Genomic DNA, 27,670 nt, shown 5'->3' with positions numbered 1-27,670 from the left:
AAATATTTAAAATTTATCAATCCTTTATTCAGTATCTTCAACTCAGTGTGTATATAGCAGAGTTCATTATTGACAACCTAAGCATTACTTGCCTATATATGTGGGGGTGCCACAACTACAGACGTATATAGCAGAGTTCATTATTGACAGCCTAAGCATTACTTGCCTGTATATGTGGGGGCGCCACAACTACAGACGTATATAGCAGAGTTCATTATTGACAGCCTAAGCATTACTTGCCTGTATATGTGGGGGCGCCACAACTACAGACGTATATAGCAGAGTTCATTATTGACAACCTAAGCATTACTTGCCTGTATATGTGGGGGTGCCACAACTACAGACGTATATAGCAGAGTTCATTATTGACAACCAGTATTACTAGGGTGACACTGCCTATCCAGAGAGACTACCTCAACAGTGTCTTCAGACTACTGTTTACACTATTCCTCATAACAGCTGTCATTGTAATCATTTCACAGTTAAAACACTCTTTTTTTCATGCTTTAATTCAACATTACATTGCTACGGTTGCTATGGTGACAGTATCACATTCTTAAAAACCAATGATACTGAGTTTAGTTGAAAATCAAGTCCAAGCTGATAACAAACTCTTACACTCATTATTAGGTTTGATTCTCCAACAAATAAAACTTTATCTTTCAAGTCAATTAATACACCAATGTATGATTGATTCATATAACATTCACTACATATGATATGCCCCCCTCCCCCCCACCACCACCATACACAATCTGCAGCATTTATAGCAATAATTCTGGTCAGGTAGTCTTATGGTTTGATGGTAGAGCATATATCTGTCCATAGAGTTGAAAGCTCCTGTAAGATATCAGTATCTTCTCTGATCATTAAGCTGGTAATGAGGATCAACCTCTCACCATCTCGTGCTCCTAAAGCATCTCTGTCCTTGTATCAGATATTCCTGTTACCTTCATCAAGTAGGAAAGGCCGTCCAGCTTCAAGTCTCCAGCTCTTTACTGTATGTTAAATAAAATCAATAAATTTGAGTTTGGCAGATCTGGATAAACACAAAGATAGTTAAACACAAAAGTATCTTGCATAAGTGTAATAAAGATTACACATAGAACCTGCTATAACCTCCTGAGCACATAGAACATATAGAACACATAGAGCCTGCTAGAACCTCATGAGCACATAGAACATATAGAACCTGCTTGAGTCTGGAAGGAAGTACAACACGATGAGGTAAGTTTAGTACTTTCATTACATCGTCAGTGTTAAACACTATTTAATTATCACTTCAACATGCTGCGCTGGGAATGGGAAGGTGTGTGGCACATCAAGTGAAATCTGTACTGAAGAACTTAGCACTAATATCACAACAATAGACATTACCATAGTTGGTCCCTGCTCTAATTAATCTACCACCATGAAACATGCTAAAAACATCTCCCTTTAATAAATCTACCACCATTTAACATTCTCTAAAGACCTGACATGGGATGCCATAATACCTTCCTTATGTTAAGCAGCATTTCAATTTCTCCATTGTCCTGATATGGGAAGCCAAAACATATTTCCTAACCCTAGCAACATTTAACATTTTAACATGTTCTCATGTGGGTTACATATCATGGACTACATAACACCAATAGTAACACACCTAGTCATGACCAACACACACTATTAGTAACACACCTAGCCATGACCATCACATACAGTACACTATTAGTAACACACCTAGCCATGACCAACACATACAGTACACTATTAGTAACACACCTAGCCATGACCATCACATACAGTACACTATTAGTAACACACCTAGCCATGACCATCACATACAGTACACTATTAGTAACACACCTAGCCATGACCATCACATACAGTACACTATTAGTAACACACCTAGCCATGACCATCACATACAGTACACTATTAGTAACACACCTAGCCATGACCATCACATACAGTACACTATTAGTAACACACCTAGCCATGACCATCACATACAGTACACTATTAGTAACACACCTAGCCATGACCATCACATACAGTACACTATTAGTAACACACCTAGCCATGACCATCACATACAGTACACTATTAGTAACACACCTAGCCATGACCAACACACACTATTAGTAACACACCTAGCCATGACCATCACATACAGTACACCAATAGTAACACACCTAGCCATGACCAACACATACTATTAGTAACACACCTAGCCATGACCATCACATACAGTACACTATTAGTAACACACCTAGCCATGACCATCACATGCAGTACACTATTAGTAACACACCTAGCCATGACCATCACATGCAGTACACTATTAGTAACACACCTAGCCATGACCATCACATACAGTACACTATTAGTAACACACCTAGCCATGACCAACACACACTATTAGTAACACACCTAGCCATGACCATCACATACAGTACACTATTAGTAACACACCTAGCCATGACCAACACACACTATTAGTAACACACCTAGCCATGACCATCACATACAGTACACTATTAGAAACACACCTAGCCATGACCAACACACACTATTAGTAACACACCTAGCCATGACCATCACATACAGTACACTATTAGTAACACACCTAGCCATGACCAACACACACTATTAGTAACACACCTAGCCATGACCATCACATACAGTACACTATTAGAAACACACCTAGCCATGACCAACACACACTATTAGTAACACACCTAGCCATGACCATCACATACAGTACACTATTAGTAACACACCTAGCCATGACCAACACACACTATTAGTAACACAGGTCTAGCCATGACCATCACATACAGTACACTATTAGTAACACACCTAGCCATGACCAACACACACTATTAGTAACACAGGTCTAGCCATGACCATCACATACAGTACACTATTAGAAACACACCTAGCCATGACCAACACACACTATTAGTAACACACCTAGCCATGACCATCACATACAGTACACTATTAGTAACACACCTAGCCATGACCAACACATACAGTACACTATTAGTAACACACCTAGCCATGACCAACACATACAGTACACTATTAGTAACACACCTAGCCATGACCAACACATACAGTACACTATTAGTAACACACCTAGCCATGACCATCACATACAGTACACTATTAGTAACACACCTAGCCATGACCATCACATACAGTACACTATTAGTAACACACCTAGCCATGACCATCACATACAGTACACTATTAGTAACACACCTAGCCATGACCAACACATACAGTACACTATTAGTAACACACCTAGCCATGACCATCACATACAGTACACTATTAGTAACACACCTAGCCATGACCATCACACACTATTAGTAACACACCTAGCCATGACCATCACATACAGTACACTATTAGTAACACACCTAGCCATGACCATCACATACAGTACACTATTAGTAACACACCTAGCCATGACCAGCACACACTATTAGTAACACACCTAGCCATGACCATCACATACAGTACACTATTAGTAACACACCTAGCCATGACCATCACATACAGTACACTATTAGTAACACACCTAGCCATGACCATCACATACAGTACACTATTAGTAACACACCTAGCCATGACCAACACATCCACATTTAAAGATAAAGGATAGAGAGATGGTGGATTTAAACTATTTGCTTCTAACCCAGGAGGAAGAACATCTTGTACTACTCAATAAGTAGATATACTTACGGTACAAATAGTCTGGGAAACGCTGCTCTTTCTTCATCAGTATATTCATCTAATCTCTTAGGAATATCAACTGGTGGCTTTATTTGTTCACTTATATTATCTAGGATTTCTTTTGGTATTACCTGCAAGTAAACAAAGATGCTGTGAAATAAGTTAAATTATACATTACAACATAGAAATGCAAAGAAGTGAAAATATAGCTACGTAAAACTGCAAATTTCAAAAAGCTACTTAAGAGTTAAACAAGGCAGGCCCATACAGTATATTCAGAGATCGAAATCAGTTTCTCTGTTCTATGATTGAGCCAACTTTCTTTTTCCAATTTCTCACAACCATTCTATACCATCTATTTCACAATATCTTACCAAACGTGTTTAATTAATTTAATATCCAAGAAGATATGACCCTTGATCCTTAAATACATGTAAGGAACTACTCTTCAAGGTTCCAACAATTCCACCCACTATGTCAAGGTGATGTTCATATTATAACAACAAGAGGAGGGATAAACAAATGGTACTTTTCACCATCTTCACACATGAATCATAAAGAAAAATAAGTTCAGATATTGATGGAATATAAGTTAACAATGAGGCAAGCTTTTACTTGGCTTAAAACTTGGGTAAATGCTACTCTGTGAACTGCAAACACAAGCATAATTTGATTAGAGAGAAGTTACTGACTCTAATTGGTCAGTGCTACTTTTGTTCTTGAGCTTCCCAATTGTTTTAAGTTACTCACATCATCTGGAAAGAGATGTAACCTGGTCATAATGGTTCCTCTCCGTAAATCTTTGGGCATCATGCCGTAAACAGCTTTGTAGACCAACTGAAAGGGAAGAGTAATACTTTTGTATTATTACAATATTACTGTATTCTAAGGTAATAACATTACATCTGTGTTACTGTTGTACATAGTTAAAACTAACGAACCATATTGTAGACATGGTATTAACAAGTTACTGTTTCATTACTGTAATTTGTGATGGGTTTTATCCCTTTCATAGTTAAATCAAATGTACCATTTTGTAGACATGGTATTAACAAGTTACTGTTTCATTACTGTAATTTGTGATGGGTTTTATCCCTTTCATAGTTAAATCAAGCATATTGTAGACAAACAATATTACTGTAGTCAAAGGTAATAACATTACATCTGTGTTAATAATGTTGTTATAGATAAATCAAACATACCATATTGTAGACATGGTATTAACAAGTTACTTTTCCTTCCCATAATTCATGATGGGTGTTATCCCTTACATAGTTAAATCTATCCTCATTGTCTTTCTATGCATATATTGCACACTTCCTGTTTAGGGCCAAATATGGAATAAATTTGCTTAGGGCTGTTATCATGATTGGTTTCTGGCCTTTGTGGCTTTGTTTCAATGCCTAGTAACTTTTGATACCACTTCCATCTGGGAATGAAGGGACAGCAGTCAAAACTATTTCAACGCTCAACAATAGTCACTCTTTACTAATTGACCCCAAAATAAGTTTTTCCAGGAGATATATTAATTGAACTTAATTAACTCTCCTCTAATATCTGTAAACAATGAAAAGGACTTAATACATTGATGAAATGACATTTATAAGATATCAAATTTTAGCAAACCAATAACCATCATGAACATCAGTTTAAACATGAAACTAATAAGCTGTAGGTATTACCATATAACTCAACACCTGGTTACCTTTGTAGGGTCATTAGCATATAAGCTGTAGGTATTACAATAAAACTCAACATGTGATTACCTTTGTAGGGTCATTAGCATATAAGCTGTAGGTATTACAATAAAACTCAATGCGTGATTACCTTTGTAGGGTAATTGGCATGAACTTATAAGCTAAAGGTATTACAATAAAACTCAACACTTGATTACCTTGGTAGGGTCATTAGCATGAACTTATAAGCTGTAGGTATTACAATAAAACTCAACACCTGATTACCTTTGTAGGGTCATTAGCATGAACTTATAAGCTTTAGGTATTACAATTAAACTCAACACGTGATTACCTTTGTAGGGTCATTAGCATGAACTTATAAGCTAAAGGTATTACAATAAAACTCAACACTTGATTACCTTGGTAGGGTCATTAGCATGAACTTATAAGCTATAGGTATTACAATAAAACTCAACACGTGATTACCTTTGTAGGGTCATTAGCATGAACTTATAAGCTAAAGGTATTACAATAAAACTCAACGCGTAATTACCTATGTAGGGTCATTAGCATGAACTTATAAGCTGTAGGTATTACAATAAAACTCAACACCTGATTACCTTTGTAGGGTCATTAGCATGAACTTATAAGCTATAGGTATTACAATTAAACTCAACACGTGATTACCTTTGTAGGGTCATTAGCATGAACTTATAAGCTAAAGGTATTACAATAAAACTCAACACTTGATTACCTTGGTAGGGTCATTAGCATGAACTTATAAGCTATAGGTATTACAATAAAACTCAACACGTGATTACCTTTGTAGGGTCATTAGCATGAACTTATAAGCTAAAGGTATTACAATAAAACTCAACGCGTAATTACCTATGTAGGGTCATTAGCATGAACTTATAAGCTAAAGGTATTACAATAAAACTCAACGCGTAATTACCTATGTAGGGTCATTAGCATGAACTTATAAGCTGTAGGTATTACAATAAAACTCAACACCTGATTACCTTTGTAGGGTCATTAGCATATAAGCTGTAGGTATTACAATAAAACTCAACACCTGATTACCTTTGTAGGGTCATTAGCATGAACTTATAAGCTATAGGTATTACAATAAAACTCAACACTTGATTACCTTTGTAGGGTCATTAGCATGAACTTCATACGCAGGTGTGGCTGAGAACCCTTTAGGGTATCTGTAAAATAATGTTGAATGATGTATTAATATTGTCAGAAATGTTTAGTTTCATTAAGATGCAGACAGAGCTTGTTTAATACTGCTAACATGTACAAGAAGCAATTTCTGATTCATGTGCAAGAAGCAATTTCTGATTCATGTTTCATAAACTGTTGACCTTAAACAATCTTTACTTGACACTTTTCAATAGCTGTTATATATAAAGGAATAAATAGTGATACTGGTTATCCCTTCACTTTCCTTAAAAGCTTACGAGATACCTGATTCGGTGTCACATTCATTACCTACAGTAGTAATGACAGTGTATTAGTTATATAGCTTGTTTAATATTTAAGTTATTAGTCCTACCCAGTGTGGTGGTTGTACTTCTTCGGTATCACGCATTGCCTACAGTAGTGAGGACAGTGTATTAGTTATAGAGATTGTTTACTATTTAAGTTACTAGTCCTACCCAGTGTGGTGGTTGTACTTCTTCGGTGTCACACGCATTGCATACAGTAGTAAGGACAGTGTATTAGTTATATAGCTTGTTTAATATTTAAGTTACTAGTCCTACCCAGTGCGGTGGTTGTACTTCTTCGGTGTCACACGCATTGCATACAGTAGTAAGGACAGTGTATTAGTTATATAGCTTGTTTGCTATTTAAGTTACTAGTCCTACCCAGTGTGGTGGTTGTACTTCTTCGGTGTCACACGCATTGCATACAGTAGTAAGGACAGTGTATTAGTTATAGAGATTGTTTACTATTTAAGTTACTAGTCCTACCCAGTGTGGTGGTAGTACTTCTTCCTCACCCAGTCTTCACCGTCCATTGCGATGTGTCTGGTGTTGTAAACCACAACATGATCACCACAATCACCTGGAGAAAAGAACAAAGTAGGCATAGTCTGATGCTGGCCAATTCAACTCTTTCTCAATCAAGCTATTGAATACAGTACTTTGACCATAAAGAATTTATCACCATGTTTAATTTTTATCTGTTACTAACAACCCTTCTAACTCATCATTAAAAAGATACAGGTAAGTGCTGAGTAGTGAGTAGCCTAATATCAAGTCCTTCCTCAAACCTGTGCATCAAAGCTTCTCAAAAGGAATATCCCATTTTAATTAAATATACTGTACATATACCGCACAATACCCAATGAATATGATCAAGATATAAACCATCTAACCATACAGTAGTTGTACATTGATCATATAAATAGAAACATCTTGTACAGACAACCATCTGGAATTGAATGTGATGGCAGAGCGGTAGCCTGGGTAAAACCCTTAGGGGGCCAGTTGAGGAACATGGAGAAACATCGTCTATCGTCCAAATCTTACATAGTGATTCTTTGACGTGTGTATATACTAGGGCCTTTAAAAAAAATTGAAGTGGGGGGGGGGGAGGGAATTTCTTAAAAGGGACAATCATTACACTATCTAAGAGGAGTGCTATCATCAGAAATTTTTCCAAAAATACCTCAAGTTTGCCTTCCCACTTCCCAGGCCTTTGCATCTAAATAGTCTTTTCATTGAGATCTCATGTTTTATTTATTTACATTTCCCAAAGAAAAAGGTAGATTAGAATTCTTTAATTCAGTATTCACTTTGTAGGGGAAAATTAGGGCCTTACGTTACTTTATAAGTTCTGCTTTATTCATTGTTTTACACAGGTATTACTGAAGATATAAAACCACACTCCAGCATTCTGATGGTAGCCGTAGCCCATATATGCTGAGGGGAAGTGGTTTCGGTCTACGAAAGTAACTTGTGTGTCAAGTGTGGTCCTTGTGGGTGGCTCAGATCATTCTCTACAAGGTCAGCTGATTGACCACATTATTTGGCACAATGCTCAAATTAGTTTTTCTAATAAACATTTGATTAAACTCCCTTATTCTTGTTTGGCCAGTTTAGTGTTTGTACCTTGTTTGATATTTCTCTTTTTATATCTTTGATTATTTCACCTCTTTATATCTTTTCATATTTATATTTCACTCTGCAACATTTTCTGCAAACATACAATTTCCTGCTTGGGATTTAAACAAGTTTGACTTACTTACTACTTATGTACAATCCCACATGCCGATATACGTTTTCCGTACAATTTGTTCTAAGCTGGACAGAAATGAACATTTAAAGGAAAATGCAAGCAAAAAACTTGCAAAGTTGCAAATACAAACTTACTTGATGGATGATAGATTGGTTTATGATTTCCTTGGAGTATTGGACAAATCACACCAGCTAGACGACCCACAGCTTGACGATCAGCATTTAATATGTACCATATTCTTGCAAAAGTCGCCCATTGCTGGAATGAAAATAAGTGACATAAATGATTGTAAGTCAATATACTGTACTGACCAATGCATTCTTTCAATCAAGTGTAAATCTACAAATAAATCTAGAAGTGAATAGCAGATGTAAAACAACCATAATTATCTAGTATTGTTGGGTTGTTGGCTTATAAAGGCATTACTGAAAATACAGCATTATAAATGAACCAGAAAATAGCAATTGGCTAAATTTAAAAATGTCCCTGGTTCTCATACTGTGCTTTCATTTACAGTAGGCTGTCTGGTCAACAAATTTGGTCATCTGAAGTACACCATTAAAGATTTCCTCTGCATCTGACGATAAAAATAATGCCTCAAATACTGCAAGAGGTGCAGACAACTAGTTTCAGCACCCCTGCAATACAGGGTGACAGAAGTAACAGGCTTATTTCAAACCATTGACAGGATAGAAACCCCATTTGCAATTCTCAAATTTGAGATACGATTAAGTTATAAATATAAGTACTGTAACAAGTCAACGGAAGGTTTCACTAGTTCTCAACACTGAACAGCAGCAGTTTGGGAATAAGCCTAGCCTACTCCAAGAGAATGTCATGCATGGCGTGGTTTTTAACCAGGCAGCTAATTGTTATGTAGCGGACACTGCACCTACTGCACCTTGATCTTACCAGTTACTTGTTTGTTTTAGGATAGACCTTAGTAAGTAATAGGGTTTTAGGTATGATCAAGAGGAACTTCAGTTTTCTGAAAGAGGACATAATAGAACTTTAGGCTTTATAAGCAGTTGGTTAGGCCTCATCTGGAGTATGCCGTGCAGGCTTGGAACCATATTTTGCTACAGTTTGGATAAAGGAAGTACTCGAAAAGGTCCAGAGGAGGGCTACTAGAATGATTAGTTCCTTAAGAGTGTTCCTTATTATAGGCGGTTACAACTGATGAATCTCACCACACTGGAGCTTAGGAGGTTACGTGGTGACTGATTCAGGTTTTCAAGATTGTGAATGGTTTTGAAAATTTATCCTTCACTGACTTTTTCATGTTTGCTAGTAGTTGTACCAGAGGTCATTGTTTCAAACTCCAAAAGTCACAAAGCAGGCTTAATATTCTGCATAACTATTTTTCTAATAGGGTTGTGAATGAGTGGAACGGTTTGCCTGAGAAAGTTGTACTTGCAAGTATTGTGAATGGGTATAAGAATGCTTTGGACAAGCACTTTAAGCATTGTAATCGGGTCTGAGTGTTTGTGTCTTCAGTTTTTTTTGTGCTCTCCTATAGGGTCCTTGATGGGGACTTGAGTGTCCCTCATGATCCTTTTTTTCTACTAAACTGAACTAAACTAGCCCTAGGGGACTCGTTCAAGACATCACAATTTCTATGTTATTGATTCTAAGGGCGGTGTGTACAGTAGCTCTACTTTCTACTTCACGGCAATTCAGGATTGGAATGCTCTTCCAAATCATATTCAAATCCATCAAGCCTTCTCATCTTTTTGAAGCTGAGTTAAGGAAGCATCTCATGTAATTTAGGGTGTGGGGGAGAGGGAGGCACTCCAGTATTTTGTGCAATATATACGTTTTTTGAGTCTTATTTATTGGTTTCATTAGTATTTACCATTGAAAATGCAATTGTTTGTTTGGTCATCCATAGTCGCACATAGAAGATTGAGATTTTTTGGTCATGTAGCAAAGGTTGCTTTAAGAGAAGCATTGAGACATACTGCTAAACCAGTAGGAAGGCCTGTGACTACCTTGCTTGGAAAAATAAAGTCGCAATTTAAAGACTTTAATATTAACAATTTCGAGGAAGCAATAAACCTTGCGCAAGATCGTGATACGTGGCGGAGGTTAATCACTGAGCATGTCGGATAGACGAGACTCAACTACTAGCATGGACACTTCGAAGTTCGGACACCTAAGCCTTGAAACATCCCAAAACTATATCTTCTGGATCACCTGAAAATATACTTGATATGGTGGGAGAAGTGTGTTATATTACGATACACGGCCAAACTTCTTTCCTGCAAACTGTTTTCATGTTGTATTCTAAGAAGATTCTTCGTGATTGTGGAACTGGTATTTCTTTGCTAGAATATTGTGAAGTTCGGACACCCTGCCCACAGTGTGGCGCTGGTGATAAAATTGGTGGCGCAGTTGCTCTTTCAGTAATTATAACAGACTTAATAGATCTCCGTCATTTTATTGGCAAATATGTAAGTACTTGCTAGCACACGGGTCATTTTGGAGAGAAAATAACTGTAGCTTCGCATTTTTTCGTGAAATTGGCTGTTGCTGTAGGTTATCATGGTGAAATCGTGTATTTCTTAGGGGTGTCCGAACTTCGCAGTGTTCCAAACTTCGCAATACTGACTATACTACTAGGGCCCCATTGGAAATGGGCCGACGTTCTGTCAGCCCAATGGGTTTAGCTCCTGTTACTCTTTTTGTTCTTTTCAATTCCGTCCTATTTGTCTATTATGTCTTTGTAATTTTTTTTGTATTTTGAACAATCTGAGTGTGAATATAGGCCTAACAAATAAACAAACATGCCTAGGGAGCCTAGCCTAGGGCCCAACAAGATTTGTCTTAGCCTAGCTTGGTCTTAACCTTGAAGTTGAAGCCAATAACCGAGAAGCTAATGGTTGTGTAGCAGACAATGCACCTTCTGCACCCGTTACTTGTTTGTTTTAGGCCTAAGTTAGTCCTAGCCTAGGGGGCTATAGGCCTAGTTCACACCAAGCTTGGTCTTTACGCTTAGTCTTACTTAGCCTAGCTTGTCTTAGCCTAGGCCTAACATGCATTAGGGAGTAGTACACAGTACAGCCCTAGTAACAGAGTCTACTGTAGGCTACTGCATCAACGTTGCTTTTTGGTCCGACCGCTAGCCCAATAAAAGTATCAAAGATTTCGAGCTGACCAACCTGTGTAACCTTACTAGACATTTTGATGGTATTTGTCGACCTTGTTCTTAGACCAAATGTTACGAACCATTCCAGACCGGTGTGAAGTTAGATACTTATTCCCCGTTCCTCGTTCGACATTCGCGAATGAGTAACTGCTACCGATTCAGTTACGTATTCGACAATGGTATCGACGTAACACCTCTGGCAAGACAAAAGCTTTCTTACAAGATGTTCAACATATGGTCGTGGAAAGAGGTTTATCTATGGCCCATGGGTCATATGAACTCTTATAACTATGTAGAAGGGTACCATAATGCATCTTGCCCGGTCCAAATAGTTTTTGACCAACTAAAATGACCAGTACTTCATCAGCTCTTAAATTAATGTAAAAAAATTACTTTAGGCCCTAATCAAGACTAGCACGCCTTGGACCACCTTACCAATGGGTCATATGAATTCTTAACACATTGTAGAAGGATACCATAATGCGTCTTGCCCGGTCCAAAGAAGGCTTGACCAATTAAAATGACCATTAAACCAACATTTTTTTAAATAAATTTAACGGGAACTGAAATAAAAACATGAGGGCCCTAATCAAATCCAGCACGCCTTGGACCGCCCAACCAATGGGTCATGGGAAGTCTGAGGACCTTGTAGAAGGGTAACATAATGCGTCTTGCCCGGTCCAAAGAGTGCTTGACCAATTTAAATGACCATTAAATCATTACTTCATCATCGAGTGTAACGGGACCACGAAAAAGCTTTGGGCCCTAATCCATGCAGCACGCCTTGGACCACCTAACCAATGGGTAACATGTACTCTAAGGACATTGTAGAAGAGTACCGTAATGCGTCTTGCCCGGTCCAAAGCGTGCTTGACCAATTTAAATGACCATTAAATCATTACTTCATCATCGAGTGTAACGGGACCACGAAAAAGCTTTGGGCCCTCATCCATGCAGCACGCTTTGGACCACCAAACCGATGGTTAACATTAACTCTAAGGACATTGTAGAAGATTACCATAATGCGTCTTGCCCGGTCCAAAGCGTGCTTGACCAATTAAACTGACCATTAAATCATTACTTCATCATCGAGTGTAACGGGACCACGAAAAAGCTTTGGGCCCTAATCCATGCAGCACGCTTTGGACCACCAAACCGATGGTTAACATGAACTCTAAGGACATTGTAAAAGAGTACCATAATGCGTCTTGCCCGGTCCAAAGCGTGCTTGACCAATTAAACTGACCATTAAATCATTACTTCATCATCGAGTGTAACGGGACCACGAAAAAGCTTTGGGCCCTAATCCATGCAGCACGCTTTGGACCACCAAACCGATGGTTAACATTAACTCTAAGGACATTGTAGAAGATTACCATAATGCGTCTTGCCCGGTCCAAAGCGTGCTTGACCAATTAAACTGACCATTAAATCATTACTTCATCATCGAGTGTAACGGGACCACGAAAAAGCTTTGGGCCCTAATCCATGCAGCACGCTTTGGACCACCAAACCGATGGTTAACATGAACTCTAAGGACATTGTAAAAGAGTACCATAATGCGTCTTGCCCGGTCCAAAGCGTGCTTGACCAATTAAACTGACCATTAAATCATTACTTCATCATCGAGTGTAACGGGACCACGAAAAAGCTTTGGGCCCTAATCCATGCAGCACGCTTTGGACCACCAAACCGATGGTTAACATGAACTCTAAGGACATTGTAGAAGAGTACCATAATGCGTCTTGCCCGGTCCAAAGCGTGCTTGACCAATTTAAATGACCACTAAATCATTACTTCTTTAATGAGTGTAATTGGACCATGAAAAAGCTTTGGGCCCTAATCCATGCAGCACGCTTTGGACCACCTAACCAATAGGTAACATGTACTCTAAGGACTTTGTAAAAGAGTACCATAATGCGTCTTGCCCGTTCCAAAGCGTGCTTGACCAATTAAACTGACCATTAAATCATTACTTCATCATCGAGTGTAACGGGACCACGAAAAAGCTTTGGGCCCTAATCCATGCAGCACGCTTTGGACCACCAAACCGATGGTTAACATGAACTCTAAGGACATTGTAGAAGATTACCATAATGCGTCTTGCCCGGTCCAAAGCGTGCTTGACCAATTTAAATGACCACTAAATCATTACTTCATCATCGAGTGAAAAGGGACCACGAAAAATCTTTGGGCCCTCATCCATGCAGCACGCTTTGGACCACCAAACCGATGGTTAACATGAACTCTAAGGACATTGTAGAAGAGTACCATAATGCGTCTTGCCCGGTCCAAAGCGTGCTTGACCAATTTAAATGACCACTAAATCATTACTTCTTTAATGAGTGTAACGGGACCATGAAAAAGCTTTGGGCCCTAATCCATGCAGCACGCTTTGGACCACCTAACCAATGGGTAACATGTACTCTAAGGACTTTGTAAAAGAGTACCATAATGCGTCTTGCCCGGTCCAAAGCGTGCTTGACCAATTAAACTGACCATTAAATCATTACTTCATCATCGAGTGTAACGGGACCACGAAAAAGCTTTGGACCCTAATCCATGCAGCACGCTTTGGACCACCAAACCGATGGTTAACATGAACTCTAAGGACATTGTAGAAGAGTACCATAATGCGTCTTGCCCGGTCCAAAGCGTGCTTGACCAATTAAACTGACCATTAAATCATTACTTCATCATCGAGTGTAACGGGACCACGAAAAAGCTTTGGGCCCTAATCCATGCAGCACGCTTTGGACCACCAAACCGATGGTTAACATGAACTCTAAGGACATTGTAGAAGATTACCATAATGCGTCTTGCCCGGTCCAAAGCGTGCTTGACCAATTAAACTGACCATTAAATCATTACTTCATCATCGAGTGTAACGGGACCACGAAAAAGCTTTGGGCCCTAATCCATGCAGCACGCTTTGGACCACCAAACCGATGGTTAACATGAACTCTAAGGACATTGTAGAAGGGTACCATAATGCGTCTTGCCCGGTCCAAAGCGTGCTTTACCAATTTAAATGACCACTAAATCATTGCTTCTTTAATGAGTGAAAAGGGACCACGAAAAAGCTTTGGGCCCTAATCCAGACCAGAACGCCTTGGACCACCTAACCGATGGGTCATATGATTTTTTAAGACAGTGTAGAAGAGTACCATAATACGTCTTGCCAGGTCCAAAGTGTGCTTGACCAATTTAAATGACCACTACATCATCACTTCTTAAATGAGTGTCCATCTCATATGTTATGTATCGTGCGTTTAGTGTCAACCGGTAGCATTACAAATTGCACTTTGGACCCTCAAGGAATGAAAAAGAGAGACCTCGTTTTAAGTGCATTCCAATTAATGGCAGAATGTCTATATACATGGCCAAATTCTGTCGGAAAGTTTTTACAATTTAAAAAAGCCTCTAAATGATTTCCGAATTCATCGATATGTTAGCATATAACACTTTTACTTACTCAAATCACTTACGAAATTTCAGCCTAATCAAAAGGGAAAAATTGCAATGTGGCAGATATTTGAACACGATGGCATAAAGCGACAGCATCTTTCTATGGCTGTAGCAAGGCCGTAGCAAGGCTGTAGCAGGCTTGTAGCAGGCTTGCACTGTCATGATAGCCCAATGAAGCTACAGCCGGAGAAACAATCAAAGAAATAAACCATCCCCTATATAGGCCTACCAAGTACCATGAATTAATGGTACATGCAGTAACGTTCAAACATTGAACAATATCACTTTAACTCTCCTAACGTGGGTCAGAGACATTCGTAGAAGGAAAGATATTCCGATATTTCATTCATTTGGGAATACAAATGCAAAAGAGCAGTTAAACTGTCAACATGCTGCAGATTATTTCAGTTATCTATCAATTTTAATGGTTCGACGCGAGGGAGCAATCACGCTATGATAAATATGAACTCTCAGCCTTTTAAAGGTATTCCATGGACGTTAAATGACGGTAGGCAGTCAGCTCGTACATCGGTATCAATTAGTTCGAGCCTAATGTTCAAGCGCTCTTTTACGAGAGAAAACTTCTAGGAAACATCCTGAATGAATCATTCAATTACAATCAGAACGCATGGTCCTTTATTCCGCTCCTTCAAATTTATCTTATGAAGTATTGAGTAATAGTGTATGGAACATCTTTGCACATAGATTGGTAAAAGTGTATCAATTCTACCAGATTAAAGTAATTTGGCATGAAAATTTTTCTTCTGCAAGTACATTTCAATTCAATCAGAGAATAAATGGGGAGGGGTGGGGGGGTGGATATTAAGCATGTAATATTTCTCTTGACTTCTATACTTCCATAATTGACTCAGCATATAGCCTAATTGATATTTACCGAAGAATTAATACATTAAATACAATTGTAAGTGATTAGAAAGTGTATTTTTGACTTAAATTAACAAACGCGAAATTGACCTTAAATCTAGCACTTTTGCTAATGGATTGAATGTGTTTTGTGTATTGTGTAAAATTTGCATAGCTAGATACAGGGACGTAGCTAATGCATGATGATTGGGGGTTTAGTGGCTGAAATTCCAACTGGATGGGTTTTGGAGCCAGAAAATTCCGACTGCTGCCTTGTACCCCCCCCCCCCCCTGCACTATACTCGTCAACGATACGGTCAGTGTCAGTCAGACACCCTATCTTTCGCGACTGCACTTTTGTTCCAAACTTTTCTCGGTACATTTGTACCACTGGCCCTCACTTTACAAACTTATCAATCACCCTGGTTAAGCGAGTAAGCAACTGAGTACAAGTTATCTGCTTGATAAGCTACATAGACTACTGACTAAAAAAGCTATGTTAATGTAACAAAGGGGAAACTTTTTTTCGAAAATTATATTCGACGACATAGTGAATTACCCAAAAATACAGTGCTTTTTCCTGGCGGGCTTAATATTATTTTCTTGGGGGTGGGGGTGGGGCTATTTATCACTCACATGAATAAAAAAAAACATTGTTCACTTCATTCCAACTGAGCATTTGGAATGATGTGAACAATTAAACATTTTGCAGAAAAATGTTGAGTTGACGTTATACGATAAGTTGTCAATTAAACATTTTGCAGAAATTTTTTCAATTGCTCAATTGGAATGAAGTGAACAATTGAACATTTTGCCAAAAATGTCCAATTGACGAGATAAGATAAGTTGTCAATTAAACATTTCTCAGAAAAGTTTTTCAATTGTTCTTATGGAATGAAGTAAACAAATGAACATTTAGCAGCAAAAAATGACTAATTGACGAGATTTGATTAGTTTTCAATTAAACATTTTTCACAAAATTGTTCAAATACTCATTTAAAGCAAGTAAGCAATGCAACATTTTTCTGTTTTTTGATAACATTTTATCTTGTTATCTAAACAATTTACAGAAAAATTTCACCTTATGGGGCAAAGTTTTTCTTATGTCGATGGCATTTTTAAGCTTCCGTAGATTAGCATTGAGCGTTTTAATAGTATATGTTGTGCAGAAGTTCTATTAGGCATTTTTTTTAGAGTATTCAAAATCATACGAAGTTTTGTATGGTGGAGTATAAAGATCGCGACATACAATTTCTCATTGTGACAAGGAAATCGTAGCAAATATGATTGATTCAAGGTCAATTTTGACCGAAAATTTTAGGTCACTACAAGAATATTTGAAAATTCGAGTGCCCCAGTCGGAAAAATTCGAGTGCGACAGTCGGAAATTCCGACTGTCGCACAAAAATTTTCCAACTTTCGTCAGTTTTACCAAGATTGGGGGGGATGAGACACCCCACACCCCCCTCTAGAGACGTCCCTGGCTAGATTATGGACGTTATAATTAATAATTAGGTAGAACTCAATGAAAGGAAATCAACTAAAAAATCACACTAACTCTGGACTATGTTTAGTTGGAATAAACCCAGTGAGACTTCTTATGGTGGATCTGCCTTCTACACTCCAAGAGAAACTTTCTATTGAAAAATCGCAAAGAGAAAGAACAAGCACATGAATGGGAACACGATAAAATCAAAATGCATAGAATGGCACTATAGGGTAACTTGGATGGTTCATTACCAACTATGGCTAATGGAGATCATAAATAAATCAGAAAGGGATTTCGGCATAAAATATATGTCTGGGTAGACCTATTTCACTTGAAGACTATTTTGCTAAATAAACTATTAAAGTCAGTTTATCTCCGCTTGACCCGAGATGACTGATTGTCTGTTTATAGCTCCATGGTCAGCTCTAGAATGTAGCAGTGGAATCTTTCAGAATCTACGAAGGGGGTTAAAGCGTTCAAAACCACTTTCAAGAAGAGAGGCAAGAACACTTCTTTGTTCTTTAAATCTGTAAATATGTGAAGGGTTGACGGGTGAAATGAATAAAAGAAATAAAATTAAGTTCTATAAACGAATAATTAAAACAAAAACGTTTTCAGTTCGTTGCCAGTCTACAAAAATCACTTCATTCTGAAAATGTAGTTGCGCTAAGGCCCTCCCCCCCCCCCCAAAAAAAAAGAAGAGTGCGCGTGTGTTTCTCCGGAATGGGAAGGAAACTTTGTATGCTGATGATTGTAAAGCACCAATAAGCATACTTGCGAGCCAAAGGTGTTGCTTTTGTTTTGTATCACCACACTGGTACAGACGTAGAGTTGAAATTCAAAAAAGAAGATATTGATGAATCTACTGGATAATGATTGTGCATTAGTCGTTTGTATTGGTCAAATACTCTCTGGACCGGGTAAGACGCATTATGGAACTCTTCAACAATGTCCTTAGAATTCATAAGACAAATTGGTTGGGTGGTCCGAGGCGTGCTGGTCTTCACAAGGGCCTAAACATATTTGCAGGTCCATTAACATTCATTAACGAAGTAATGATTTAGTGGTCATTTAAATTGGTCAAGCACTCTTTGGACCGGGCAAGACGCATCATGGTACCGTTCTACAATGTTCTTGGACTTCCTGTGACCTATTGGTTAGGTGGTCCAAGGCGTGTTGCATGGATGAGGGCCCAAAGCTTTTTCGTGGTCCCGTTACACTCGATGATGTAGTAATGATTTAGTGGTCATTTAAATTGGTCAAGCACGCTTTGGACCGGGCAAGACGCATTATGGTACTCTTTTACAATGTCTTTAGAGTACATGTTACCGATTGGTTAGGTGGTCCAAGGCGTGCTGCATGGATGAGGGCCCAAAGCTTTTTCGTGGTCCCTTTGCACTCATTTAATAAGTAATGATTTAAAGGTCAGTTTAATTGGTCAAGCACGCTTTGGACCGGGCAAGACGCATTATGGTACTATTCTACAATGTCTTTAGAGTACATGTTACCGATTGGTTAGGTGGTCCAAGGCGTGTTGCATGGATGAGGGCCCAAAGCTTTTTCGTGGTCCCGTTACACTCGATGATGTAGTAATGATTTAGTGGTCATCTAAATTGGTCAAGCACGCTTTGGACCGGGCAAGACGCATTATGGTACTCTTTTACAATGTCTTTAGAGTACATGTTACCGATTGGTTAGGTGGTCCAAGGCGTGTTGCATGGATGAGGGCCCAAAGCTTTTTCGTGGTCCCGTTACACTCGATGATGTAGTAATGATTTAGTGGTCATTTAAATTGGTCAAGCACGCTTTGGACCGGGCAAGACGCATTATGGTACTCTTTTACAATGTCTTTAGAGTACATGTTACCGATTGGTTAGGTGGTCCAAGGCGTGCTGCATGGATGAGGGCCCAAAGCTTTTTCGTGGTCCCTTTGCACTCATTTAATAAGTAATGATTTAAAGGTCAGTTTAATTGGTCAAGCACGCTTTGGACCGGGCAAGACGCATTATGGTACTATTCTACAATGTCTTTAGAGTACATGTTACCGATTGGTTAGGTGGTCCAAGGCGTGTTGCATGGATGAGGGCCCAAAGCTTTTTCGTGGTCCCTTTACACTCGATGATGTAGTAATGATTTAGTGGTCATCTAAATTGGTCAAGCACGCTTTGGACCGGGCAAGACGCATTATGGTACTCTTTTACAATGTCTTTAGAGTACATGTTACCGATTGGTTAGGTGGTCCAAGGCGTGTTGCATGGATGAGGGCCCAAAGCTTTTTCGTGGTCCCTTTACACTCGATGATGTAGTAATGATTTAGTGGTCATCTAAATTGGTCAAGCACGCTTTGGACCGGGCAAGACGCATTATGGTACTCTTTTACAATGTCTTTAGAGTACATGTTACCGATTGGTTAGGTGGTCCAAGGCGTGTTGCATGGATGAGGGCCCAAAGCTTTTTCGTGGTCCCTTTACACTCGATGATGTAGTAATGATTTAGTGGTCATCTAAATTGGTCAAGCACGCTTTGGACCGGGCAAGACGCATTATGGTACTCTTTTACAATGTCTTTAGAGTACATGTTACCGATTGGTTAGGTGGTCCAAGGCGTGTTGCATGGATGAGGGCCCAAAGCTTTTTCGTGGTCCCGTTACACTCGATGATGTAGTAATGATTTAGTGGTCATTTAAATTGGTCAAGCACGCTTTGGACCGGGCAAGACGCATTATGGTACTCTTTTACAATGTCTTTAGAGTACATGTTACCGATTGGTTAGGTGGTCCAAGGCGTGCTGCATGGATGAGGGCCCAAAGCTTTTTCGTGGTCCCTTTGCACTCATTTAATAAGTAATGATTTAAAGGTCAGTTTAATTGGTCAAGCACGCTTTGGACCGGGCAAGACGCATTATGGTACTATTCTACAATGTCTTTAGAGTACATGTTACCGATTGGTTAGGTGGTCCAAGGCGTGTTGCATGGATGAGGGCCCAAAGCTTTTTCGTGGTCCCGTTACACTCGATGATGTAGTAATGATTTAGTGGTCATCTAAATTGGTCAAGCACGCTTTGGACCGGGCAAGACGCATTATGGTACTCTTTTACAATGTCTTTAGAGTACATGTTACCGATTGGTTAGGTGGTCCAAGGCGTACTGCATGGATTAGGGCCCAAAGCTTTTTCGTGGTCCCGTTACACTCGATGATGTAGTAATGATTTAGTGGTCATTTAAATTGGTCAAGCACGCTTTGGACCGGGCAAGACGCATTACGGTACTCTTCTACAATGTCCTTAGAGTACATGTTACCGATTGGTTAGGTGGTCCAATGCGTGCTGCATGGATGAGGGCCCAAAGCTTTTTCGTGGTCCCTTTGCACTCATTTAATAAGTAATGATTTAAAGGTCAGTTTAATTGGTCAAGCACGCTTTGGACCGGGCAAGACGCATTATGGTACTATTCTACAATGTCTTTAGAGTACATGTTACCGATTGGTTAGGTGGTCCAAGGCGTGTTGCATGGATGAGGGCCCAAAGCTTTTTCGTGGTCCCGTTACACTCGATGATGTAGTAATGATTTAGTGGTCATCTAAATTGGTCAAGCACGCTTTGGACCGGGCAAGACGCATTATGGTACTCTTTTACAATGTCTTTAGAGTACATGTTACCGATTGGTTAGGTGGTCCAAGGCGTACTGCATGGATTAGGGCCCAAAGCTTTTTCGTGGTCCCGTTACACTCGATGATGTAGTAATGATTTAGTGGTCATTTAAATTGGTCAAGCACGCTTTGGACCGGGCAAGACGCATTACGGTACTCTTCTACAATGTCCTTAGAGTACATGTTACCGATTGGTTAGGTGGTCCAATGCGTGCTGCATGGATGAGGGCCCAAAGCTTTTTCGTGGTCCCTTTGCACTCATTTAATAAGTAATGATTTAAAGGTCAGTTTAATTGGTCAAGCACGCTTTGGACCGGGCAAGACGCATTATGGTACTATTCTACAATGTCTTTAGAGTACATGTTACCGATTGGTTAGGTGGTCCAAGGCGTGTTGCATGGATGAGGGCCCAAAGCTTTTTCGTGGTCCCGTTACACTCGATGATGTAGTAATGATTTAGTGGTCATCTAAATTGGTCAAGCACGCTTTGGACCGGGCAAGACGCACTATGGTACTCTTATGCAATGTCCTTAGAGTTCATGTTAACCATCGGTTTGGTGATCCAAGGCGTGCTGCATGGATTAGGGCCCAAAGCTTTTTTGTGGTCCCGTTACACTCATTAAAAAAGTAATGATTTAGTGGTCATTTAAATTGGTCAAGCACTCTTTGCACCGGGCAAGACGCATTATGTTACCCTTCTACAAGATCCTTAGACTTCCTACGACCCATTGGTTGGGCGGTCCAAGGCGTGCTGGTCTTGATTAGGGCCCTCATGTTTTTATTTCAGTTCCCGTTACATTTATTTAAAAAAAATGTTGATATAATGGTCATTTTAATTGGTCAAGCACTCTTTGGACCGGGCAAGACGCATTATGGTATCCTTCTACAATGTGTCAAGAATTCATATGACCCATTGGTAAGGTGGTCCAAGGCGTGCTAGTCTTGATTAGGGCCTAAAGTAATTTTTTACATTAATTTAAGAACTGATGACGTACTGGTCATTTTAGTTGGCCAAGAACTATTTGGACCGGGCAAGATGCATTATGGTACCCTTCTACATAGTCATCGGAGTTCATATGACCCATGGGCCATAGATAAACCTCTTTCCACGACCAAATGTTGAACATCTTGTAAGAAAGCTTTTGTCTTGCCACAGGTGTTACGTCGATACAATCGTCGAATACGTAACCGAATAGGCAGCTCAGTTACTCATTCGCGAATATCGAACGAGGAACGGGGAATAAGTATCTAACTTCACACCGGTCCATTCCAGCAGGCATGCCAAATATGGCTGACCAAATAAGAAGTCAGATTGGCTGCCAACTTACTGTAGCTTGAATTCTGCTGAACGCGAGATGTCCAGCACAAAACAGATGTATTTTGCTAACTGACCCTGAATCAACAACGCATGAAAAGCTCGAATTTTGCTTAGCTTAACCTCTGATAAAACAATCACACGTTGTTTTCATTTTCGCTGAGATCGTACAAAGTGATTTGTAAGAATCTATAATTAATCGCAAACTAAATAGGTCCCTAGACCTTTACTACAATCGACTCTGTATAAGCCCCCATATGTGTGTACCCTTTCTGCGAGAATGTCAGGGAAACAGGACTGACTAAAGTGACTTGTGTGGCTTGCATCCCTAGCCTATTTGGTGATGAAAGAGACCTAATATCATATATGTTTCAATTTATATATATATATTCTGCTTATATTCTGCACAATGTAACAAAAGCGAATGTTAGAGTCAATTATACCTTAGGCCTACATGATAATTTTTGGTTACATTCATACTAGCCCAGGCCTTAGCTAATTGTGTTGCCAACATCAAATTGTAAAGTTAAGGTAAGTAAATATTTTTACCAGGATTTAGTAACCATAACTTAGACAAATTTAATAAATAAGCCTTTAATACTTTGATTGTAACATGTCAGCGAGGTTATTATTTAATAAGAAATTTTGTATTATTGCATGTGACACAAAAGTAACCACACTTCTGACCTTCTTTAATATTTATGTGTAAAAATAAGTGGGCCTGACATTTCGATCCTAAAAAGATCTTCTTCAGAGGCAGTATCTTCTTCAGCCTCTGAAGAAGATCCTTTACTTTAACACATTCTCTTACACAGGCTCTTTAGTGGATAAGCAGTTTGCTAACAGTTTTTTTTTCCTTTAATATTTAATACAACTTCCTATCAGATATGGCAAGTAAACGTAGTTCCTCATACCTTGGTTCAGATGGCAGTGACCAGGACCCTGACTATGCTATGGTCACATCTTCTCATCCAGTCAAGAAGCAGAAATTACACCAGCAAGATGGTAAGCGAGGGACACATTTGTAATTAGGCCAAAATTTCAGCTTACATATTTCAAGCCTTGCAACTCATAATGAAAGTTTTATACATTATGTATGGCATTTTTAGCATGCAGTAAAACAGAAGTCTACAATTACACAGAGGACAGACATCTTGTACTTCATGTAACATATTTAACAACTTTCTTTAATGTTTACAGCAAAAGATACAACAGTCAAGAAGATTGAGAACATTATCAAGAAACATTTTTCATTGGAAATAAGAAACAAAGAGAAGGAGATAGACTTGGCAGATGAGGTTTGTTCTGTTTTGATTGATATTTTCATTCAATTGTCTTAAATACATTTTCACAATTGATGATGTTGGATTGTGTACGAATTGTAACAACATTCTGAGTACTTTAGCTGTCCTTCAAATTATTGCTCAAGCAGTGGCGTAGGAAGGTACTATTGAGTGGGGGGGCTCAAGACTGATGGCAGGCATGGGGGAGGGGTCTAAAGGGAGGGGCCCCCCTCCCCTTTTGAATTTGTTTGCATTTCCAGGTGGCCTCAGACAGGGGTGGGATTTGAGTGGGGGGGGGCAAACCTGCCATCAAGACTATCTAAGCGGAGCGCCACCATTGGTTGGCGCAGAGCGTACAAGAAATTTTTTGGCTTTACAAACCCTCCAGATGGCCAGAAACGGCACTTCCCGAGTGCTCTAAGCTGCATGTACCCATCCTTGAAATATGGATCTCATGTCTGCAATTGTATCTAGATAGTTAATTATCGTTTAAAAATTTGAAGAGGATTGATAGTATAACATATGGTCAGATGGTGATGTACAACTTTTGTTATACGTCACTATCTAAGCGGAGCGCCAGTGGCGTAGGAAGGTAATTTTGAGTGGGGGGGCTGAAGATTGATGGCCGGCCTGGGGGAGGGGTCTAAGGGGAGGGGGTGTCCCCCTCCCCTTTGGAATTTTTTGCATTTCCAGGTGGCCTCAGATGCAATTTGGTGCAATATAGCACACGTCAACATCCCACTCAATTTTGTAAATAATTTTGCATTTTCACCTGGCCTTAGATGCAATTTGGTGCTCCAAATGCATGAGATTTTTTTCTCATTTGGAAATGAAAAAGGGGTTTTTTGACTTGCGGAGCGGGGGGGGCGGAATGATACTTCCGCCCCCCCATGTTTTTCACCGGGGGGCTGGCGCCCCCCTAGCCCCCCCGGTTCCTACGCCCTTGCGGAGCGCCATCATCGGTTGGCAAGGAGCGTCGAAATTTAAGCAAAAAGGAAATCCTAGATCAGCAAATATGACACCTCTGGTAACAATAAATCACATCTAGACAGTTCTTTCCCCCTAAAATTATTAGTATATTGTGCATTCTACCGATCAAGAATATGTTCAGCACACACTTCGAAATTCTCCCCGCGGCCCCCACTTCTTGGAGCACTTGGCAAATATTGGGGGCTGAACATACCTTCACCCCCCCCCACTTTTATGCAAAACCAAACGTAAGTGTTTCATTCATCATCGAGAATAGATCCAAAAACGGAACTCAAAGCCACACATTATTTTATCGGCCCTACCGAAACTGCCGAGAGCTGTATACTGTAACAATGTATTTAATGTGTTACTGTGTTAGTGCCAATTTGTAATTTACATTATTCGATTTGCATGCATCATTCCAGGATTTCGAGCAGTAAAGAAATTACATCGGCATTGCCATTGCATATTGTTGAATTACACAGGGGGGGGGGGGAGGGGGGGTGTCATGTGTCAGCATATTGAATTTAATTATTGATATACCCAATATGCAAATTTGGCTTTCGTAAATCGTTTCTCAATTCAAATCTCAATCTCAAATCAATTCCTGAAGCTAGCACTGTAGCACATTCCACGGATTCATCACATGCAGAATTGAATCGCTAGTTTGTTAGCTCCAGGATTCGTAACCTGTGCTGCGAACCATGTGCTAGCTCTAGCTCCAGTTATTCTGCATGCTTCATGCTACTATGTGTTAATCACAAATTCGACTTAGATTCGAATCAAATAGGCCTATTTTGATAGAGCTGTTGTGGGGGAATAATTTCGATTAGTGTTGTGCACATTTGTCTGCAAAAATGACAAAAAAAAAACTAAGGTCTGGGAAAAAGTGGGGGGGCAAATGCCCCCTCTTTCCCCCCTGTAATCCCGCCCATGGCCTCAGATGCAATTTGGTGCAATATAGCACACTTCAACACCCACTCCATTTTGTAAATAATTTGGCATTTTCACCTGGCCTTAGATGCAATTTGGTGCTCCAAATGAGATTTTTTTCTCATTTGGAAATGAAAAAGGGGTTTTCTGACTTGCGAAGCCGGGGGTGGGGCGGAATGGTACTTCCGCCCCCCCATATTTTTCACTGGGGGCTGGTGCCCCCCCAGCCCCCCCCCCCCCCGGTTCCTACGCCCTTGTGCTCAAGTACTGTAATGTGACAGTTGCTAAATACAGTTTATTCTGTACACATGTTGAAGAAAGGTGGAGTGTCTGCTCTTCATAATAAGAATGTGCTCTGTTCCAAAGGATACTGGAGGCTTTGTACAATAATCTTGACAATGCAGCTGATGCAGAATGGACTATTTGTTGGAGCAGTAACCAAATTTGATGATTGGCATATGGAGTAAACATATTATAGAATAAGATAGTATCCATTAAATATGTTAGGTGTAGTGCATAGTGTTGTTAGGTAGTGCATAGTGTTGTTAGGTGTAGTGCATAGTGTTGTGAGGTAGTGCCTAACTGTTGTTAGGTGTAGTGCATAGTGTTGTTAGGTAGTGCCTGACTGTTGTTAGGTAGCGCCTAGTGTTGTTAGGTGTAGTGCCTAGTGTTGTTAGGTAGCGCCTAGTGTTGTTAGGTGTAGTGCCTAGTGTTGTTAGGTAGTGCCTAGTGTTGTTAGGTGTAGTGCCTAGTGTTGTTAGGTAGTGCCTAGTGTTGTTAGGTGTAGTGCCTAGTGTTGTTAGGTAGTGCATAGTGTTGTTAGGTGTAGTGCATAGTGTTGTGAGGTAGTGCCTAACTGTTGTTAGGTGTAGTGCATAGTGTTGTTAGGTAGTGCCTGACTGTTGTTAGGTAGCGCCTAGTGTTGTTAGGTGTAGTGCCTAGTGTTGTTAGGTAGCGCCTAGTGTTGTTAGGTGTAGTGCCTAGTGTTGTTAGGTAGTGCCTAGTGTTGTTAGGTGTAGTGCCTAGTGTTGTTAGGTAGCGCCTAGTGTTGTTAGGTGTAGTGCCTAGTGTTGTTAGGTGTAGTGCATAGTGTTGTTAGGTGTAGTGCATAGTGTTGTGAGGTAGTGCCTAACTGTTGTTAGGTGTAGTGCATAGTGTTGTTAGGTAGTGCCTGACTGTTGTTAGGTAGCGCCTAGTGTTGTTAGGTGTAGTGCCTAGTGTTGTTAGGTAGCGCCTAGTGTTGTTAGGTGTAGTGCCTAGTGTTGTTAGGTAGTGCCTAGTGTTGTTAGGTGTAGTGCCTAGTGTTGTTAGGTAGCGCCTAGTGTTGTTAGGTGTAGTGCCTAGTGTTGTTAGGTAGTGCCTAGTGCTGTTAGGTGTAGTGCCTAGTGTTGTTAGATAGCGCCTAGTGTTGTTAGGTAGTGCCTAGTGTTGTTAGGTGTAGTGCCTAGTGTTGTTAGGTAGCGCCTAGTGTTGTTAGGTAGCGCCTAGTGTTGTTAGGTGTAGTGCCTAGTGTTGTTAGGTAGTGCCTAGTGTTGTTAGGTGTAGTGCCTAGTGTTGTTAGGTAGTGCCTAGTGTTGTTAGGTAGTGCCTAGTGTTGTTAGGTGTAGTGCCTAGTGTTGTTAGGTAGCGCCTAGTGTTGTTAGGTAGCGCCTAGTGTTGTTAGGTGTAGTGCCTAGTGTTGTTAGGTAGTGCCTAGTGTTGTTAGGTGTAGTGCCTAGTGTTGTTAGGTAGTGCCTGACTGTTGTTAGGTGTAGTGCCTAGTGTTGTTAGGTAGTGCCTAGTGTTGTTAGGTGTAGTGCCTAGTGTTGTTAGGTGTAGTGCCTAGTGTTGTTAGGTGTAGTGCCTACCCTGGTACTGTAGTTCCCTAACCCTACTGAACCTACAAACAAAATGAGAAATC

General features: G+C 39.8%; 2 protein-coding genes across 4 annotated transcripts in view; one reads left to right on the top strand and one right to left on the bottom strand.

Annotated features, from left to right (window-relative positions):
- Positions 1–5: 5 nt before the first annotated feature.
- LOC139974525 (large ribosomal subunit protein uL13m-like) lies at positions 6–22,669 on the bottom strand. Its single transcript, XM_071981738.1, has 8 exons — positions 22,544–22,669; positions 11,816–11,890; positions 8,789–8,912; positions 7,385–7,478; positions 6,556–6,616; positions 4,480–4,566; positions 3,739–3,860; positions 6–998 (listed from the first exon to the last, which is right to left on the bottom strand). The coding sequence occupies exons 2-8, from the start codon at positions 11,834–11,836 to the stop codon at positions 980–982; spliced, it is 528 nt and encodes a 175-aa protein (XP_071837839.1). The 5' UTR covers positions 11,837–11,890; positions 22,544–22,669; the 3' UTR covers positions 6–979.
- LOC139974520 (YEATS domain-containing protein 2-like) overlaps positions 22,627–27,670 on the top strand; it is a 32,407-nt gene continuing 27,363 nt past the window's right edge. Inside the window, exons 1-3 of one of the 3 annotated variants that reach the window (XM_071981725.1) lie at positions 22,627–22,766; positions 23,471–23,590; positions 23,786–23,883. In XM_071981725.1, the coding sequence (XP_071837826.1) occupies positions 23,473–23,590; positions 23,786–23,883 (216 nt within the window). In that variant the 5' untranslated portion in view covers positions 22,627–22,766; positions 23,471–23,472. Of the gene's footprint in view, positions 22,767–22,809; positions 22,926–22,950; positions 23,117–23,470; positions 23,591–23,785; positions 23,884–27,670 lie in introns of those variants that run through there. The other 2 variants (XM_071981728.1, XM_071981727.1) reach the window with 2 other exon arrangements.

Source organism: Apostichopus japonicus, chromosome 9, assembly GCF_037975245.1.
Source record: "Apostichopus japonicus isolate 1M-3 chromosome 9, ASM3797524v1, whole genome shotgun sequence".
Taxonomy (NCBI): domain Eukaryota; kingdom Metazoa; phylum Echinodermata; class Holothuroidea; order Aspidochirotida; family Stichopodidae; genus Apostichopus; species Apostichopus japonicus.
The sequence above is the reverse complement of the archived record's forward strand: the minus strand, read 5'-3'. Positions and strand labels throughout refer to the sequence as shown.

What these genes read in the sequence shown, in the direction of transcription:
- LOC139974525 (XM_071981738.1), bottom strand. Translation starts at nt 11,836, where the DNA reads ATGTCTAGTAAGGTTACACAG. An exon ending in ACCAATCTATCATCCATCAA is followed by an intron (nt 7,479 to 8,788) that starts GTAAGTTTGTAT and finishes TCTTTTCTCCAG; the next exon opens with GTGATTGTGGTGATCATGTT. An exon ending in AAGTACTACCACCACACTGG is followed by an intron (nt 6,617 to 7,384) that starts GTAGGACTAGTA and finishes ATTATTTTACAG; the next exon opens with ATACCCTAAAGGGTTCTCAG.